Source organism: Bidens hawaiensis, unplaced genomic scaffold, assembly GCF_021521415.1.
Source record: "Bidens hawaiensis isolate Kalapana, Puna unplaced genomic scaffold, B.hawaiensis_p1.1 tig00028000_1, whole genome shotgun sequence".
NCBI classification, from domain to species: domain Eukaryota; kingdom Viridiplantae; phylum Streptophyta; class Magnoliopsida; order Asterales; family Asteraceae; genus Bidens; species Bidens hawaiensis.
In genome coordinates, this window is record NW_027494541.1 from 231,250 (window position 1) to 252,624 (window position 21,375).

The 21,375-nt window shown below is 36.4% G+C and overlaps 1 protein-coding gene and 1 pseudogene across 1 annotated transcript; both read left to right on the plus strand.

The window, feature by feature from the left end:
* The first annotated feature begins 2,040 nt into the window (after window positions 1-2,040).
* Window positions 2,041-3,794, plus strand: LOC143576139 (protein JINGUBANG pseudogene; annotated as a pseudogene).
* Window positions 3,795-8,849: 5,055 nt separating this feature from the next.
* LOC143576134 (protein LATE ELONGATED HYPOCOTYL-like) lies at window positions 8,850-12,657 on the plus strand. Its single transcript, XM_077060307.1, has 7 exons — window positions 8,850-8,985; window positions 9,079-9,104; window positions 9,626-9,975; window positions 10,171-10,232; window positions 10,455-10,583; window positions 10,658-11,725; window positions 11,809-12,657. The coding sequence occupies exons 3-7, from the start codon at window positions 9,753-9,755 to the stop codon at window positions 12,130-12,132; spliced, it is 1,806 nt and encodes a 601-aa protein (XP_076916422.1). The 5' UTR covers window positions 8,850-8,985; window positions 9,079-9,104; window positions 9,626-9,752; the 3' UTR covers window positions 12,133-12,657.
* The last annotated feature ends 8,718 nt before the right edge of the window (window positions 12,658-21,375 follow it).

Here is a 21,375-nt window from a genome sequence, read left to right on the forward strand (position 1 = left end):
TAAACTGGCAAACCGGTCAAGCAGTTAAGCCGGATTTATGGTTTATATATTTTTTTATTAGGTAGTATTAACATTTTTTTAAAGGACCATGACTATTTCATTTATAAGAATGAAAGTATTCTTCAATTTTTCCTTGGGTCGATGTGAGATGGCTTCAATGTTTTATAAATAAATGTGGAATTCTTACTTGCAACGATGTGAGATGAATATTTATTGTTTAGTAGGAAAAAACTTAAGAGGATGCAAGGATTGAACTTGAGACATAGGCTTGAAACAACAAAACAAACAAGCATTCTTGCAAACACCAATTGCCCTAAAACTGATTTTAGTGATCCTGCAGATAACTTTATATTTAAAATATGCTCAAATTTCATGGTTACATCTTCTAGACACCTTTTAAACAATGCACTATATAGTATGTACTTATACTTTATATATTGATTAATATATCTGCTCATATAATGTATAAAACAAATAATATATATTATATTAATGTGTATAACAATTTTGAGAAATAAAAAAGCATTGATTAATATATCTTCAGGATACGTTCTAAACAATACACTATATATATAAAAATATTTATATCCGGTTCAACCGGTCTGACCGGTCCAACCAATGAACCAGTAAGGCTACCGGTTCACAATCCGATCCGGTTATGAAAACATTGGTTACAGCTATTAAAGGGGTGTTTGAGATTTCTTATTTTGGTTCCTTATAACTTTTCATTAAGTTAATAAGTTATAAAAATGTAATTTATGAAACTTTTCCTCTCACAATATAAACAATCTCAAACACCTTATTACTTTTCAATAAGTTTATAAGTTATAAGTTGATAAAAATAAGCAATTCCATACACCCCCTAAATTAAATTAAATATATTGTGAAACATATAATAACAAAAAAGTATATTGTGAGTTGGTGACCTTTGATTATTATTAACTATTAGTAAATTCGTGAAACATTACAAACAAAAAGTATATAGTTATTTTTCGATTAAAAGTTTGTGGTTTCGTCATTAAAGGTTATAATAGTGACAACGGTTTTTGTTGATAGCGTGTGTAACAATTAAAGAGGTGGTCCAAAATGCAATTTATATATATGTATATATATATATATAATATGCATTCTAACTTTTAAGGAGTTATGTATAACGTTACAAATTTACCCTCTCATGTGTCTCGAAAGTTCATTCTGCCCTAGGTCTTAAGATGGTTGGCTGACCCTGTATTCTTTGACCCGAGCTATTTTTTACCCGATTCATTTTGTGCCCCTCGTAGCTAAATTTTCTGGATCCGCTTCTAAAAAGAGCCGAAGAGAAATCCAAAAGAAAAATTAAATTGGGTTGAATTAAACTTGAAAAAGGCCCACAAAAACTAAGGATTAAATTTTTTGAATGGCTCAACCTTAGAACTTAGAAGAAACATAAATATGATGAAATAAAAACTTGATGGCTAATTTTAAAATGGGTTAAGACTTTGTAACATAATTAACCAAGAGTTAGTGATTTAATTTGGAAAAAGTTAATATTACTTAATATGACCGTAACATTTTTGAAACTTAATTATTTTTCAGCAACATTTTCTACCGTGCCACATTATTGTCGTAAATTATCTTCAATTCACCGATGGTGTCATATCATTATGAAGAGATTTTACATTCTAAATGTATAATAACTTTAAAAACACTTGAATTCTAAATCACCTACTCAATGACTAAGCTTACACGAAAAAGAGAACTGGGGCTCCAAATTTTTGAACGAAAACATGTAAATTTATACTGAGATAAGTTTTTGATTAATTTTTGTTACCATAGGAGAAAATATTTTGTTTTAATAAAACATATGCATGCATTGATGCATCCGTGATTTAACCTATTCTTGGAAAATAAATCCAAGTTTCCTCTTCTTCGACATTGGGTTTTTCATAATATTATCCTCTCTCGTGAAATAATTAGGTTTCCTGAAAATTAAATCAATCTTCCTCTCCAACTACAAGACCCAATTAATGCAAATTCTGCATCCAGAATTTGATCCATTAATCTTGTACGAGAGGAAGAACCAATAAAACCTAAATAAAAAATATAATGAAGAACACATTGCGAAGAATTATGAACCTGAGCCTTAATTGGCTAATCCCTCGAAAACTATCCAAGAAAAAGGACAAAGACGACGATGACGAAGATGATCACTTTTACGACGCTGAACAGCCACCACCCGTCAACCACAATGTCGAACCACCCGCACCATTGTCCGACACTGATTCCCTATTCGATGAGGGCTCCCGATGGGATTCGTATAGACAATCTCCTTATAATCATCTACAAATGTCGGCCCAAACCTCGCCTTTGTTAGAATCCCCGTGGTCGTCCTACGTGGAACAAACAGGGCACGATAAAAATTACGTCGGGTTATTAACTTCGCTTGTTCGCGAAGAAGGTCATATATACTCACTGGCTGCAACCGGGGATTTATTATACACGGGATCTTCTAGCAAGAATATTCGGATTTGGAAGCACCAAAAGGAATATTCGGGATTCAAATCGCATAGCGGGTTAGTTAAAGCGATCGTGATCTCGGACGATAAAATATTTACCGGCCACCAGGACGGGAAAATTCGGGTTTGGAGAGCGTTGAAAACCGACCCGAAAGTTTATAAAAAAATCGGGACGTTACCCGACTTCCATTCAGTTTTAAAGAAGTCGTTGAGACCGAAGAATTACACGCATGTGCATAGAAATCGTAGCGCGATTTAGATTAAACATTTCGATGCGATTTCGAGTTTAAGTTTGAGTGAAGATGGTACTCTTTTGTATTCGGGATCGTGGGATAAAACCATGAAGGTTTGGAGAGTTTCCGATTTTGAATGTTTGGAGTCAATCTGTGCGCATGATGACGTCATCAACACGGTGGTTGCGGGGGCTCACGGTTACGTGTTTTCGGGCTCGGCGGACGGGACGTTGAAGGTGTGGCGGAATGAGTCGAACGGGAGACGGCGAAGCATTACTTTTCGCATAGTTTGTTGAAGCAGGAGTTTGCGGTAACGTCGTTGGTGGTTACGCCCGCGGGGACGGTGGTTTAGGCGGGGTATTCGGATGGAGTTGTGCATTATTGGGAACACGAGAAGTTAATCCACGGAGGCGTGCTCCGAGGTCATAAACTTGCGGTTTTGTGTCTCGCCGCGTGGGGAAATATGGTGTTTAGTGGTGCCGCGGATAAGAACATATGTGCTTGGCAACGGGATGAGCGGGCCAGGCATAGGTGTTTGTATATTTTGTACGGGCATACGGGCCCGGTGAAGTGTTTGGCGGTGGAGAAGGAGCGACGGGGTGGCGGAAACATGTGTATTTTTATATAGTGGTAGTTTAGATAAGTCCGTGAAGATATGGAGAATGTGTTCGCAAGTGTTGCATGACAACCATCCGCCACCTTCGCCGCAACGGATTGATGGGTTGGGGAGGAGTAAGGTGGAGGTACAGAACAAGCTACCGCCGCACCAACGGGTGAGTAGTCAGCAGAAGAAATTGTGATCATCGGTATTTAAGATTTTTTTTTTGTTGTTTTGAAAACATTGTAAATTATGAACCATGTGTTAGAATTGTTGTATTACTTATGTTTTAAGATTGTAGTTGACTTGCTAGTTTCCGAGTTACTAACCCGGTGTTGATGAAGTCAAAATATCCCTCACAAGTCACAATATACCTTAGGCCCAGTGGAGAAGAAGGGCCGCAACTCAAAACCAGCCCACCAATATAAATTCATTTTCTAAATTGAGATAAATTCCCAAAATCGAACTTTCAAATTCTATTGAGTTAGGGTTGTTTAGTAGTCTTTTAATGATTATTAAGAGACTATTTTTAATGATTCAAAGATAGTAATGTGTTTTGAGTCGACCGACGGGTTTGTTGTTTGACTCATTACCACTTTATTTTTTAAATTTTTTAAGAGGTTAAGAAAATAATTTTTTCATCAACTAAAATATTGGTTTGATTTTTTGTACCAAAACTTAGCATCTAATTATTTTATATGCATTTCAAATTCTTGTTGTAAGTTTGTAATTTATGCTAATCAACCCATTCTGATCCGATTATACTGAACCGATTGAATCAACCAATCAGAAGTCAATTTAACTGAATCGATTGAATCAAACAATAAAAACAAGATTATTTAGAAATTGATAATGAATAGATTATTGAATCGATTGAGAGTGGAATAGAAATCGAAATGAACCTGGTTAGACACGATGATGGAATCAACGAGCATAAATACGGTGTACTAGGTTGGTGGTTGTGATGATCGACGACTTCAGAGGTGAAGAACGATGATAAAGATGGGTGGTGAAGAAGGGGAGGGGAGATGGTGAGGGTGTGAAGAAAGTGTGTATCTGAATGGTTCAGCAACATTATGAATCCGAATGGTTCAGATGTACACTGAATCATTCAGATGTTAAAATTAATGAACCAAACAACCCTATGTATGAGCGATTCAGACTTGGAACATCTGAATGGGGTCATTCAGACCCAAACAAACACCCCCTAAGTAAACTAATTTAAATGAAAGACTTTACTCAGTTTGACTTATGAAAGTCAAACCTTCAAGAACAAAGAAAATAACATCGAAAGACCCTTGAATTTGAGTGAGGAAATGAAATGAGAGCAGAGATGGATGTAGGAAAGGGTCTTGTATTTATAAGACAAGGTTTGGAGGGTTAAATAAGAGGTTTGGTGTGTAAAAACCGGATTTTGGATAAAAGAACAAACAAGAAAACATAATATGCAGGTCTGTCTAGTGTTCTCATCGCGCCACACGATGGTTATGAGGCTCCCCCATCGCGCCACGCTATGGGGTGGGTGGCCAGCATGTTCAAACTGTGAAAATTGGCAGTTTTGGCCCCCGAAGTTCGTTTTAAGTGTTTTTAACGCGTTTTAAGGACCGAAAGGATGTTTTTGAGACCCAACAAGTGTAAAAAAATATTGTAACATAAAATCCATCATTTTGATTATATCATAAGTTTCGGTATACCAAACGGGTCGGTTTACATAATAAACAATTACAAAACGAATACAAATCGGACCCGAAATTGACGAATGTCACACCAGCAGTCCGTACAACTAAAGTTGTAAAAAGTGTTAGATACAAACGTGTCTTATATGTGAGTTATGAAAATCCAATCAAGTGATATAAGGCAAAATTGGTGGCACAAGGATTTTGCAAAAACCCATGATTGATTAATAGGAGACGCATTCTCCAATGGTGGAATCAATGACTTTCCAATAACTAAATAGTCTGGTAATACAAATAAAGAATTGATATGCGTCTAACAAATATTATGATTCAGTTGATACTGAAAGTTTACAAGAAAGTTTTTGAAGGATTTCAATTAACAAATCATGTAAAGTAAGTTCTTGAGAACACAATGATTGTTGTGTATAGAGTCATATTTGAATACATTACGATTATTGAATTTGTTGAGCATAAATGGAACTCATGAAGAGTTTCCTAAGGTAGTTGAATACTTGAAATACATCTTAATGGTTGAATTCTTGTGCATCAGTAAGCATACATATAGAAGAGAATATACATGATGTGTACAATATCCCAATAAACAAAGAAATTGTACAATATGGATTTTTAATATGTGATACAAAATGATGTGTTAATGAGAAAGTTTATGAAGCAAAAATCATGGAAAAGTGAATGTGTATGCATAATTTGTCAAGTTGAAAAGAAGTCCATGATGGATTGGTAAATGCATGGGTTTATGCTTATTAAGTATGGATTAAATTATTTGATACAAATCAAGAGATATTTTGATAAAGAGAGCGATAAGTTGGATATAATTAGCCATGGTTTTATCAAAATTTCACTCTTAAAAATTCATTATAATCATACAGTGATGATGTAAGCATCATCTAGAGAAACTTATGAGCTTTTAAAGAGAAATTTATTTTTCAAAGACCTTGACAGTGTGTGATTATTGCTTTGCTTATAGTTCGAGTATACGTATAATTATATGTTTATAAATTCATCAAAGATCTAGGAAATGTTGAAACAGTTTAGCACGAACAAATTTAATCCTTTTAGCACACGTTAAAATATGTCAAACAATGACTCTATATCATTTCCTATCTGAATATGAAATATTATTGTTTAAAAAAACCATAATTAAATACATATGTGCATTATGTCGTACTATTAGCTAGTTATGATTATTATTTTCTTTAATTATATTTATTGGCATGTGTCTTGCTATGAGCCATCAGAATGGGTTAAAACATGTATTTCAGATATGAAATATATGTGTTTATATTTTACTAACCTATCAAAACAAGTTTGGTTAGTCTTGTTGATGCAGAGAAACACAAAAGGATCATAGTGTTTACCTGATGAAGCAATAGAAGTTTTCACGTGAAGATCATGCAACATTATTCAACTTAAAGATTCAAATGTCAAGGGAAGAAAACGCAAATAATTGACTACAAAAGTTTTGGGTAACTTTCACAGAAGATCGGTATTTACTATTTTACAGGATATATAAATCAGGGAGAGACAATACGCGTTGCACTCTTTTTCCCTTAGCTATGGTTTTGTCCCACTGGGTTTTCCTAGCAAGGTTTTTAATGAGACAACATCTCCAAGCGTATTGAGTTGATAACCAAGGGGGGGGGGTGTTATAAATATATTAATATTATGGTTATCAATACCTAATATAAATTAACTTTCTTCCCAAGTTTTCTTTTCCTATATATACATCTTATTGTATCTCATTGTAATACACACCTATTAATAAAATCTTTCTCTTTCTCCATATATTTTATTGTTATATGTTTTAACTATTAGGCTTGTTTCACAACAATTTCTACATAATTAATGGTTGGTGACGATCCTCAAACCATGCAAGTTACCTTATATAGATGGAGCAACACGGTTTTTAGATTTAGATAGAGCAACAGTACTCTATTTCAAATTACGCAAACATACATTAGTTATTACTAAAAAATTTAGATATATTCATAGTAATTCGAAGCCTTTTTAATTAGTTTTAATAGCCTTTTTTTATTAAAAAAAATAATGAGAATAAAAAATATATATTTGTAAGTTATCCATGTATTCCATCCGAGAGCCTTAAGCATTGTACAATAACGTGCTGTAGGAGTAACCCATTAACTTATGGTTGGAATTGCCACGTTTGTTTTTTCAGAGGTAAAATGTCTAGTCTCTGGACCACATCTGCAGACATCTGTAAAAGAAGAGATAAACCAAACATCTTCAGTCTGTAAGAAGAGTGTTTGTTTTTTTTAACATTTGTAGATTGCTAAACTAATATGGTGGTGATGTACGTACTGTGATAGTGGGTGATGGTGGTGCTGGATGGTGGTGGTAGAAGGCGGTGGTGGGTGGAAGATGGTGGTGGGTGGTGGTGTTGGCGAACGTTAGGTGGGTGGTGGTGGCGTACAGTGGGTGGGTGGTGGGTTGTGGACGGTGATGGTGGACATTGGGTGTTGGTAGAGTGTGGTGTTATAACTCTCTACAGACGTTAGAAGACCTCAGGAGTGGATGAGCCAAGTCTGCATTAGGAAGATCTTGTGCATACGTTTTTTAATGAAACGTCTTTGAAAAAACAAACAATTTGCATATGCTAATGTCTGCGCGATGCAGATAAAAGAGGCTGCACAGACCTTTTTTTTTTTTTTAAAAAACAAACAACACATGAGGTAACAAATATTTGATTCATGACTAATAAGATAAATATATATATATTTTCATTAGCGAAACCTCAATAGTTTGTAATCAACCGTACATAGTATTGTCACATCAAGTATATAAATGGTTCATATGTTAATTTTTAGCTGATATATCTAAATAACCCGTAGAAGATAACTGCAAAATATAAAACAGATGTTACAAGAGAGAAAAATCAAATAAAGATGACATATTTACAAACACTTTTTATTTGATTCTCTATCTGATTTCACGTATTTTCCTGATCAACATCACGTTTCTTCATAACTAGCACCTTCCTTGACAAATATTAAGTTATGCATCAGTTGTTATGCCCATTAGTATAAACTTACTATCATCAGTAACTTCAACAACATTTTTAACCGACGCTAGGTGTTTCCTTTAGTAGGAATCACTTATTAACAACACTTTGTTTTTAACCACAACTTACTACCAACAATAGACATCACCAGCTCTGTAAAAAAACCCAATACTGTACCTAATATTTTTTATTCACATAATCACATTAATGATAGTTATTATTAAAATGTTACATCTTAATCATTCACCATTAGCAGTTAAAGTTATCTCTTATCCATATAAATTATTAAAAAGCTATCAAACAATCTTTTTATCTGAATTGTCATGAGCAAAACAGTGATACGCCAAACATATGTGATTGAAGTCTTCCATAACCAGGAACCTTGATTTTCTTTTGTTTTAGTTGACATATAGTATAGGTTCCATTAAAATCTAAGTAGATTTTTATTTATTTATTTATTAGTTTCTTTTTGGAATAGCATCAAATCTAATCTAATCTTGAGTAGATAACATAAAATAACAATAACAAGAAACACCAGGCATCCGTCCACCGCCTCAAGTTGTCTTCCGTGGGAACTTGTGGTGGATATTTAACAACGTCTTTCTTTCTTTCTTTCTTTCTTTCTGGCTGGTATTATAAAAGTAACAAACCAAACCTACCCAAATTATAAAAGAGCACGGGATGGTGCCTATCTACCGCTACCATCTCTCCACGTGTCACTCATTCTCATTTCCAGCCTCAAATTAAAACCCACCCGCATTTGTTTGTGGCTCAGATTCATCCAAATCCTCTGCTCACTCCTCTCATCTCTGCTTCTTCATTCCATAGAATTCGATCCAACTTATTTATTTGAGTTTATTAATCATTATTGCAACATCGATTGTTACACTCTATGATGAAATGAATCCTCTTCATGCTGATCGGATTCACCATCCGATGACGAGTATGTGCTTATTTATTTATTGATCTTTTCAGTTTTAGGGCTTCTAAGTACTGATTGAAGCTTGTTTTACTCCGCGGTTTGTGATTTTTGTAGGTTTTGGGATTATCCGGCTCATTTTGGTAAGGATTTCAGTATTTTATGGTACTATTGGTTGATGATTGAATTTCTCTTAATTCCCGAAATTTAGGAACGATATCGCTATGATCGTTGATGTATTTGAATGTTTGTATTAGTTAGTAATAGTGATTTTGTTACTTTGTTGTTAGTTAGGGCTGAGAAAACTTCGGTTCGGGGTAATTTTTATCCATAACTGAAATCGGTTCAGTTATTTTGGTTAGTGCGTCAATTTTCGGTTCAGTTAATAATTAAAGCCAAACTTAGGCTAAAATTTTAAACTTAACATAACGGGCCAACCAACTTGTTGCTTAGGAGGTATAAATACACGAAATGGAGGTCTGAAAGAAAAAAATTATATAAAAGCTAGAAATAGATGAAAATATAAATGTTTGGTTTGGTTTAGGTTAATTCGGTTAACCGAGGGTACCAAAAAAAAGATGAATGATTTTCGGTTAATTTCTGTTTGGTCTTGTCAATTTTTGGTTAATGGTTCGGTTTAGTTTATGCTCACCCTTATTTGCAGTATTGGTACTGAATACTACAAAGTCTTCGCTTATTTCCTGGTTGTAAATGGGAACTGGAGCCTGTGAGGATGATAGATAGCTTTTGGATCCCAAATTTGTGCAGGAGGATTTGAAGCTCTGTTTTAGATGGACTCCTCCTCCTCTTTGGAGAAACTCAACATTAAGGTAATTTTATGTTTAACCGAAATCATGAATCTTATGCGCGTTATCTGTAAATTAAAATCAAATTTATTCCAGACTAGAAAACCCTATACAATAACAAAACAACGTGAACGATGGACAGAAGACGAGCATAATAGATTTTTAGAAGCCCTGAAACTATATGGGCGAGCTTGGCAACGGATAGAAGGTACCAAAGGGTTTTTGAGATTATTATTTTGCTTGGAATCTTACAATCCTTGCCTTTAGTATCCATAAGAAAAACCCTTATTCTTGGTTTATTTATCATATTATTTGCAAATTACAATGATTTATATTTTTTTTTTCAAATATCATGGATGTGTTTTGTTGACACCTTTGTGTCATTAATGTATGTATAATGCAGAATATATTGGAACTAAAACAGTGGTGCAGATCAGAAGTCATGCACAAAAGTTCTTTACAAAGGTCGGTTGTTTACTTTCTTTTGCACATGTGTTTTATCTTCAACTTACACTGTGAGGTAATTCACTCTTCTTTAAATATGTGGTTTGCTGTTGATGTACAATTGATATCATTGTGCTGTGAAAATCTATTTCACACTTATGAATCACATTTTATTTGCACAGGAAGAGTTGCCCATGTAAAATGGAGTTTTGCTTACTGTAATATCCTTTTTAATTCTAATAGTTGGAGAAAGAGGCGATTGCTAAAGGAGTTCCAACAGGACAAGCTCTTGATATTCAAATTCCACCTCCACGCCCTAAAAGGAAACCTGCTTGCCCTTATCCTAGAAACACTGATACACGGGACCTTGAGGTATACAGGTTTTATTTGCATATTCACTTGATATTGATTGTATGTGTTATACATTCGGTTTCTTTCCATACCAGAAAACCAGCCACACGAAGAATCTGGAAAATGAAAAAACAAATGTGGAAGCTCAAAATGACATTGAAGGTCCATGTGCTTCGCCGCCCTTAGAAAACGAAAATTCCATACCAATTGAGCCTTGCGTTATTAATGAAACCAGAAAGCAAGATGAGATTAAGCACACAAATATTTATAATAACTCATTATTTGAGAGCTCACACTCTGCCAATAATACCATTCAAGGTCAATATTCTGATAAACACGTGAATTTAATAAACGATACACAGTGTAATCAGACCTACCCGCGACAGGTTCCTGTACAAGTTGTAGATGTACATCAAGAAGTTAGTGCAAAAACTAGTGATCCAATACACATGTCATTTCATGAATTGAGAGATAATAAGTTGGGAGAAGTGCAAAAGTACCCCAACCCAAGTAACCAATTTGTTAACATAGCAACTGCATCTACAAGCAGTGTCATTGTTTCATCTCTGCTACAGAATCCTGTTGCAGCAAGCTTTGCAGCTAATTTCTATCATCCTGCAAATACAGAAGCTTCCTCTCCAGATTCTTTTTCAAGAGATCATTTGAATCTCGGGGCGAATCCTAGCATGGCTGCCATTGCTGCTGCTACTGTAGCGGCTGCAACTGCATGGTGGTCAGCTCATGGTCTACTTCCTGTTTGCACTCCTTTTTCCCCGGGAGCATATTCTTGTAATTTTTGGACACCATTAGACGGAAATCAAGTAAAAGTAGTTACTACTGGAACAGAGCAGGCTACTTTAGAAAAGAAGATGGATGCAGATCTATCCTATTCATCAGACGAGCCTGAAAAGAAGTTAAACAAGAAGGAAATAACATCAATGGTAGATCTCAATGATTCAAGCAAAACAAATGTTGGCAAACAAATTGACCGGTCTTCTTGTGGTTCTAACACCACTTCTAGCAGTGAAATTGAGATGGATGGTTTAGAAAAAGACAGGAAAGAAACAGAAGAAACTAGAGGGTTAGATGTTAAGGAGTCTATTTCCCATAGTGGTAAAATTACTGTCAGCCCAAATGAATCATGGAAAGAGGCCTCTGAACAGGCAAGTAACTAATTTATGTCTGATCCTTGAAACTAGAAACATATATGTAATATAACTTGTATTTCTTTTTGTTTAACATGCAGGTGCGACTTGCTTTTCAAGCCCTTTGTTCCAGACAAGTACTGCCACAAAGATACTCAGATAATCCTACAGCAGCAGAGAAGGATCAACAGAGTATAAACAAGAACATTGAGTTTGACCTAAACAAGACGAGTCAAAAACTAGTGGAGAGTAATAGTAATGATTTTGTAGTCTTGAGAGGTGAGAATGTTCATCACACTGGATTCAGACCATACAAGAAGTGTTCAATCGAGGCTAAAGAAAGTGGCAAGATTGTGAGTGCAGGTAATCAGAATGATGAAAAAGGTGCAAAGAGAATGTGTTTAGGAACAGAGGTGTCAGCTTGATTGATACAGGAAGGTTGTGTGTTGTATATTATGTAATGCTAGTCCTAAACCTCACCAAACTTTGTTGTCCCATATAAATTTTTTTTACATTTTCAGCTGAACATTCACCATAGATTATGCTTAATGTATTCGAGAATGAACATTAAACTTTTGCATATATTGAGCATCAACTTTCAGCAAAAAGAGCAACTGATGGCCTTCAAACAATAGTATACGCCTTACATATACTTGAGAGTTCATTCTAATATTGTATTCAGTTGTAAGGCCCAAGTGTCAAATCAGTTGTAAGATATTTGATTGTTTGACATGTGAGGCTAACATGTCAGCAAATATTGAAGAGAAAGTTTTGGAAGTTGAACTTGATAAAATTGGGATGACAGATACTAGTTAAACAACCAGGTTCTGCTCTCTACTCTCTCTCTCATCCTATCTGTGATTGATAACTGTTGGTTTCCATGCTTGTTATGAGTTTAACCTACTGATATGAAAATGGTCATCCCAATAGCTGCATTATTGTCAGGTTACATGATGCCTGCAGATTTGTCCACATTTTCCATCATTCAAAACTAAGTGGAAGATCGGAGGGCGTATAAAACCTACTTCTAATGAAGGTAACTAATATTTTGGTGATAAGCCGGTTGAATTTCCCCCGTTATAAGGATTCCAAGTAATTAACGAATCTGTTTGGATCTTAACGGAATACTAGAGAATTGGAATACTAGGAGCTCTCAAATATGTTATTTGTTGCCCATGGGAACTTTCCAAAGGTCACCCATCCATTGATTCCTCTCACTCAAGCACAGTTAGCTGTGGAAACATCCTTTCATCCATGACCATTGGGTTCTGTTAATTATAATAGTTAGTATTATTAATTATTATTACTGGTTTATTAGTATATGGCCCGTAGGCCCAAGATAAATTTGTCTAGTTATATGTTTGGTTGTTATATCCCGAATAATCAAATGTAGTTAAAAACTTCTTTTCTTTAGTAATTGTGTTAGGATCCAAACATGATTCGATGGTTGGTTCCTTGAAATCCGTAAAAACTCCGTAAATTCAAACTGCATATCACTAAAGGTATACTACTCGTTGCTTTGTTGTATCTTAGGGAGGAATTCACTACAAACTCATGGCACATTGTTCTATTGAATGATGAGGCAGAATTGCTTTTAAGGATATAAATCACTTGGCTCGAGCAATAACTTGTAGTGTCAATTGTATTTTTTAGTTAATTTATTTATAGACATTATTTACTTATTTAGAGCCCCAAATACTAACAGAAAGTCGCCTAATGTATAGGCGTTTACAAAGTTAAGCTAAATGGTAACTTGGTTCGATGATTTCTTGACCATCAACCAAAAATGCCTATTTACCGAAATTTTCCTGATAGACTATATTTTTTGTGTTATTCTGTATTCATTGTATTTATATTTTCCTTGTATGAAAATGGTCCTCCCAATTTACATTAAACTTGTCCACTGTACCTTCTATCCGTTGCCAAGCTCACCCATAGTTGTGAAGTGCAAAAGACGGAAGAGAAACCAATAAATATGATTTACCACATAGATGTGAAAACTGCATTCTTAGATGGTGATCAAAAAGGAGTTATATGAATCAAAATGAAGGCTCATTATGTCATTATGTGGAGTGCACATTCACCCAAATTGACAAAAAAATAATGAAGTTTATTTTGTCTGATGATTCTGATTGAAACCAATCAGACAAATTTGTACGCAACATAACTGATAAATATGGTTATGTGCTTGTATATTGATGACATGTTGGGAAGGAGGTGTGATTGTTGGTATAATGATTAAAGATTGAACAAAAATCTCAATACGTTGAGAGATTTCTCAGGATGTTAAGCCATTGGCCTAATAGATTCTAATATTAAGCTTGTCTAATATATATATACCAACCATGCTTGATTTTTTACATGACAAGCACCACAACTGATACTGTTAAACGAGACGATATTTAACACCGGTTCGGTAAATCTCATGGGGTGGCTTGGAGGAGATTTTAAATAATAATTCGTTTATTATTTATTAATAAGTTCGTCTTATTTTTATTAAGTTAGTCTTATCCTAAAACGTATTTGAGTTATATTCAAATTGTGTATTTGAATACGAGTAGGACTCGAATTAAGGGTGTTATATAAACCCTTGGTTCACATAGGTTTATTAAGTTTTTTCATGTGTTCGTTTTCTTAATAATATTGAGTTGTTTTTTTGTTTGTCAAAAAGTCTTCGTCGTCCACTGTGTTTTCAAGTTGAAAAAGTGCAACCATCATCCAAAGTTTTTTATTCTTTCTTCTTGCTGTACGTACAGCACCTACAAATCAAATATACAACAATATTTGTTTTATATTAAGCACAGTCAAGATCCGTTCTTGATTACTATCAGCTCACTTGTGTCAGATTCAACAGATACTGCTTATGTATCTAAAAAGGTATTATTGAATACAAAACTAACAATCCTAGTACTAGTTCACCTTAAGGAAATAATGAGAGTGTTTGGATATTAAGGGACTATGGAATATGATCTCGTTTGGTATAGGCAATATAAAAGGTCATTATACTTGAAAAGATTTTCTTTCAGCTAAACTGTAGCATTAAAAAAAAACTTGTTCTTTTTGCTCTCTAAATTATTTCTGTTGAAATGAAAAGGAAAGATGAGTGAAGAGAAGCAAAACAGGTAGAAAAACAAAAGTAGATCCATGCAATAAAAAAGGAAGACATGGGGTTGGAGAGTTGCACTCTATACATGTCTTTTGGGGTGGAGGTTGTGGAAGTGGCGCAGACACGACAAGGGCAGAGGCAGTGGCGGACTCAGGATTTTTGGCCAATGGGGTCCCACTTTTCGATGTTCAAAATTTGCAGATCGTTTGTTGTTCGGGTCGGGTCGAGTCGAGATAACATAATAAAAAACAATAGTATAATAAAACACACAAAATCATGGGTGGTTACCTCACTAAAATGATCTCCAAACTTTTGTATTTACATATCTAATACCGTGATGATATTTTCAACTTTATAATAGTAATGACTCGTGATGTAAGTTTTTATTTTTACTAGTTCTAGGATCCATGAACTAAAAAAATGGTTTTTCTGAAGATTCTTGGCTCTAAACATGGGTTGAGTTCCATCCTTTTGACTATATTGTCTCTATTTATCTATAAATGTTGGTTTTTTACTATTAAAAAGCATTCTTTTAAAAGGGTATGGAGTATCTTCTTGAGAGTTTGAGATGTGTTTGTTGTAATGTCTACACACAGTAAGCTTAAATGTTTGGATTCGTAGCTAAATAAGTAATATTGAGTAGGGTTTAAAAAATAATAAATAATTGGGCTCGAACTTGGGACCATTCATAGGGAAAATAAAGAACTTTCCACTAGACCACATTAATATTATTGACAATGGGTTCCAAGTGTTAATTCTTATGTGGTCCTTAAAAATTTTTATATACCGCTTCTAGAAAGTTCTTAAAAACATTGGTGTTCCGAGACCCCAACGGCGACTATGTGGGCCCGCCCCTGGGCAGAGGTAGCGTCTCATTTACTTGCAGGTACCTGCCACAAGTTGCACTCCCTCTTTTTCATAACAAGCGGATCAAACGACACCCTTTTTTTTTGAACGGCCAACAAAATAAAATTTTATTAAAACACACCAAACATCCAACTCGGGACTAGCAAGACACTAGCCCGAGGACTAAGAAAACCCAACAAAACCACCATGGAAAGTTTACAAAACATGCATAACTAAACCTTGAACCTACACCAATCCTTCCAAGAAAAGCTAGACCCACCCGATCTATTCTTAATCCAAAGATATCCGAGTGCTTTTATATCCCCCACCACGGTTTCCACCGTAACCGCCATGCCATTAAACACTATGTCATTTCGCGCCTTCCATAAACACCACATCGACACCAAACAAACCGCGTGGAACATCTTCACCTTTTGTTTTGAACCATATATAAATTTATATAACTCAAAAGTATCTCGAATACCAAACGCGAAAATGTGCGGAACCTTACACCAAATTGAAACCGCTTGCCACACCGCTTGAGCCTGTTAAACGTGGAACAAGTGAAACCAAATACTGAAAACCAAACACAACAACCAATCTCTGCTCAAACTCAAGAGCGACTCTTTTTGATTACTAAAACCGAAAAATAGAACACACAGAAAACAAACATTCTGACCGGGTTTATATAGACCCTTACAAGACTCCCAATTCAATTCAAATACTACTACTAATTTGAAAAACAAACTTAAAAGATAAACATAGATAATGGATAAACCATAATATAATTAAAATACTTTTAGTTATCTTGATCTCCTCCAAAGCTTCCCCACGAGATCAAACCTATCCACCCATGAAAGTCGATGATGCCTTATCGTTTTAACACTCCCTCTCAACATCGACCATACTCATTCCCATATTGGCACAGAACTCTTTTAACTTAGTACTCGGTAATCCCTTCGTGAACATATCAGCTACTTGTTTACTTGTCTCTACATACTGCAAGTAAATCTCTACCCTCAACACTTTTTCACGAACAAAATGATAGTGTACCTCCACATGCTTAGTACGAGCGTGAAACACTGGATTCTCAGCTAACTGAATTGCTGACTTATTATCACAAAATAAGTCCACACCACGCTCAACATTCTGTCCTAATTCCTTTAACAACCGAACAAGCCAAACCAACTCTTGAGCTGCTTCAGCTGAAGCACGATACTCAGCTTCTGTAGTTGAAAGAGACACAATCGGCTGTCTCTTACTACACCACGATATAGCACTTGAACCGAGCAAAAACACATATCCCGAAGTGGACCTCCTACTTCCTGGGTCGCCGGCATAATCGGCATCACAAAAGCCTCTAAGCTTAACACATGACTCCCTCTTAAACTCGACACCACATCTATATGTCGACTTAACATACTTCAAGACTCGTTGCATGGCATACATGTGAGGCTTTCTTGGAGTTTGCATGAAACGGCTTAGAACACCAACCGCAAACGCGATATCAGGCCTTGTTAGAGTAAGATAAATTAAACTTCCCACCATCTGCCGATACTCAGTAGGATCTTCTAGCTCGGTTCCGTAATCTAGATACAACTTAGCATTCACATCGAACGGAGTTGCCGCCGGTTTACAACAATTTAGTCCAAACTTTTGTAAAAAATTTATCACATACCTCCTTTGATGTAGGATTACTGAAGCTTCTTTATACTCGAGTTCTAGTCCAAGAAAATGTTGTAGCCGACCCAGATCCTTCAACTTAAACCTAGTGTTTAAGTTCTCCTTTAGTTGGTCAATCTCATCTTCAACGTCTCCTGTGATTATTAAATCATCAACATAAACTAACACCACAACTACTTTAGTTCCCATGGTTTTGATAAACAAACTTGAATCTAAGGTTGTAATGGAAAACCCATTATGTTCAAGAAATTCCGCCATCTTCCCAAACCATGCGCGTGGCGACTGCTTTAAACCATATAACGCTTTCTTTAATCTACACAAATAATTCGGATTTCTAGAGCTCACAAATCCAGACGGTTGTACCATGTGTATAGTGTGATCCAAACTCCCATACAAGAACGCGTTGTTGATGTCCATTTGCCACATATTCCATCCTTTACTTACGGCTAGAGCTATCACAGTTCGCACGGTTGTTAACTTAGCAACCGGGCTGAACGTTTCTTCATAATCCAAACCGAGCTGCTGAGAAAAACCCCGGGCTACCAGTCGGGCCTTATACCGATCCACCGTGCCATCCGGTTTACGTTTCACTTTATAAACCCATTTACACGAAATTGGTTTAGCACCCTCCGGTAACGGAACTAAATCCCAGGTTTGGTTAGCTTTAAGAGCTTCCATCTCGATTCTCATAGCTTCAACACATTCTTCCTTTTTACTCGCTTTAGAAAACGAATCTGGTTCAGTGATTCGTTCTTCAACCCGGACAACATTAGCATACCATGGATTAGGTCTCTTTTCTCGATTCGATCTTCTTGCCGGGTACCAGTTCGGACTGAACTTGGCCAGATTCCTCATTTGTTTATGGAATCAAACTTGACTCGTTGTTTTCTCCATCAGAATCATTATTGAACTTTAGCTTTACATGATTCAACTCTTCTTTCAAAAAATCGGTATCGGGTAGGGCTTCTTTACTGGATGTCCACCAAGCCGACATCTCATCAAACACTACGTTATGAGAGACATAGCATTTTCTTATTACCGGGTCACAACAATGCCATCCTTTTTGTTGGGCATCATACCCCACAAAAATACACCGAACAACTTTTTTTTCTAACTTGTGACGAAGGTGGCTAGGAATAAACACATAACACATGCACCCAAAAACCTTCAGGTGCCTAACACTTGGTTTCTTCCTAAACAATCTTTCATACGAAGATGTATACTCGAGCCCTTGTTGCGGCAGCCGATTAATTACGTAAGCTGCCGTCATCATTGACTCAGCCCAATAACTTCCTGGCACATTCTTATCGTGCAACATACTTCCTGAAACTTCAACTAAATGTCGGTTCTTTCTCTCTGATATACCGTTCTGTTGAGGCGTGTTTGAACACGTAAGTTGCCTCCCGATTTTGTTTGTTTTCAAAAAATTTGAAAACTCATGTGACATGTACTCACCACCATTTTCAGATCTTAGAACCTTTATCTCTCTCCCCGTTAAACGTTCGACCTCAAGCTTAAAATCTTTGAACTTCTCGAAGGCTTCTGACTTCTGGTGCATAAAGTATACCCACACAAAAGGTGAGTAGTCATCAATGAATGTGATCATAAAATGTTTACCGCTTAGTGATGGTTTCTTTAATGCTCCGAAGACATCCGTATGAATGAGATCGAGCGGAGCACTGGTCTTGGAATCCGATGATTCAAACGGCTGCTGTTTCGCTTTGTCAAATTGACAACCAGCACATACTTGATCCGGGTGCACATCACGAACCGGTAGATCTCTTACAGTCTCCTTTTTCATCATAATTCCACGCTTATCGAAACCAACATGCCCAAGGCGTCGATGCCATAAACCAGCGTTTTCGTTGCTGTGAGTCTTTTCAACATATGCTGATTCTGCTGACAATACATACATCGTCTCCTTCCTCTTTCCCTGCAGAACCGGTTTACTTGATGTTTCAAAGTGATCAAACACTCTAACATCATGAGGCCCAAACAACACTTAATGACCCGCATCGGTGAGTTGAGTTACCGACAACAAGTTTTTCTTCAACCCGAATACGTGATACACATCCTTTAGGATTAGCTCGTTTTTGCTTGACCCGACTGGAAACTTTACATTCCCGATATGTGCGATCGAGTGCCTAGAATTATCAGCAATAACGACAACCTTGCTACCACCATATACTATGGGATTAGACAACATACCTTTCTCTCCCGTCATATGATTTGAACACCCAGAATCAACTATCCAATCATCAAGGTTGTTAGACTTATGCTGACCCGTTGCCGAATATGCATGAGCATCGGAAATTTTAGTGAAGTACGCCTCTGCATCCCACTCGTCATCTTGTTCAATAGCAGCATTATTCCCTTCTTCCTGGTTATTTTCCGAGCATCTCTTCGCTATGTGACCCTTACGTCCACATTTGTAACACCGGAAAGAAAACTTCTTATTTTCCACATTTTTATTCTTATCTCCGGTTCTTTCTTCTTTCTCTTTCTCTTTATCTTTCTTAACCCACAGTTTCTGTTTCCCTTCACGCTTCCGTATTTGGAGCTTTCCTGCTCGAAACCCGTTTCTTCCCTTCCGGCATATAGGGCTTGGTCAACATCTTTCGATGACCCAACCGTTGCACCTGCCATTTGCTTCGTCAAAGCTTCCTGGTCTGCCAACAAATTTTCGAACTCAACAAGAGAGGGCTGATTCGCCCATCCTTGCAGGGCTGCAACAAAACTTCTGTACTCGGGTTTCAACCCATGGATAATAATTCGCTTCATTCTAGCATCCCCAATTCTCGCTTGTTAATCCAACTCGCCAATCTCATGACATAATGTTTTTACTTTGTGAAAGTACTGGGGTACCGTTAGATCTTTTTGACTGATCGACAACAATTCATTCTCCAACAGTTGAAGCCTTGAGTCGTTTTTCTTGGAGAACAAGGCAGCTAGCGCATCCCATGCAGGTTTTGGCATCTCGAAACCTTGGATGTGTTCTAAAAGTTCTTCTTCAATAGTTGTTTTCAGATAAAACATGGCTTTACCAAATTTTGCTCGCCACTTTCCAATGGCCCCGTTCACATCATTCCTTGGTTCCACGGTGCTTTCTCCATTGACAATATCCCACAAATCTTGCCCTTGAAGGTAAGACTGCATACACGTCTTCCACGTGTTATAGTTCGAATTGTTCAATTTCTTCACACCTCCTACGACTTGGAATTCCGACATGATTCTCAGGTCTGTCTCGTTCTTCTTTTCACCGAACGATTCTTTTAACCTACAGTCAAATCAATCGCTTAAACAAGCAATCAATCGTGGAACTAATCCCACGGGCTGGACCTCGATCAAAGAATCAGATACCAACAAACATCTTTTGTGATTGGCTCTGATACCACTTGTTAAACTTGGAACAAGTGAAACCAAATACTGAAAACCAAACACAACAACCAGTCTCTGCTCAAACTCAAGAGCGACTCTTTTTGATTACTAAAACCGAAAAATAGAACACACAGAAAACAAACATTCTGACCGGGTTTATATAGACCCTTACAAGACTCCCAATTCAATTCAAATACTACTACTAATTTGAAAAAAAAACTTAAAAGATAAACATAGATAATGGATAAACCATAACATACTTAAAACACTTTTAGTTATCTTGATCTCCTCCAAAGCCTCCCCATGAGATAAAATCTATCCACCCATGAAAGTCGATGATTCCTTATCGTTTTAACAGAACCAACCCGCAAGAAACAAAGACATGCTCGGTTGTCTCTTCCGACTCACCGCACGCCGGGCAAAACAAAGACCCGACAATAACATTACGTTTTGCCAATAATGACATCACCGGGATCCTATATAACTCCGCCCGCCACACTAGAATACCCACTTTACTAGGGACCCAATTGTTTCACTTTAATCTAAACTCGGGATGTAAGAACCGAACCTCATTAATTTTGTCTGTCAAACTTGAGAATGAAAAACACCTAGAATCATCCAAAACCCAGCCAACCTTATCATTCCCATCCTCCAG

Coding starts and splice junctions, on each gene's coding strand:
- LOC143576134 (XM_077060307.1), top strand. CDS start 9,753: ATGGACTCCTCCTCCTCTTTGGAGAAACTCAACATTAAGGTAATTTTA. Junction 9,976..10,170: donor AGCTTGGCAACGGATAGAAG/GTACCAAAGGGT, acceptor TGTATAATGCAG/AATATATTGGAACTAAAACA. Junction 10,233..10,454: donor CACAAAAGTTCTTTACAAAG/GTCGGTTGTTTA, acceptor TAATTCTAATAG/TTGGAGAAAGAGGCGATTGC.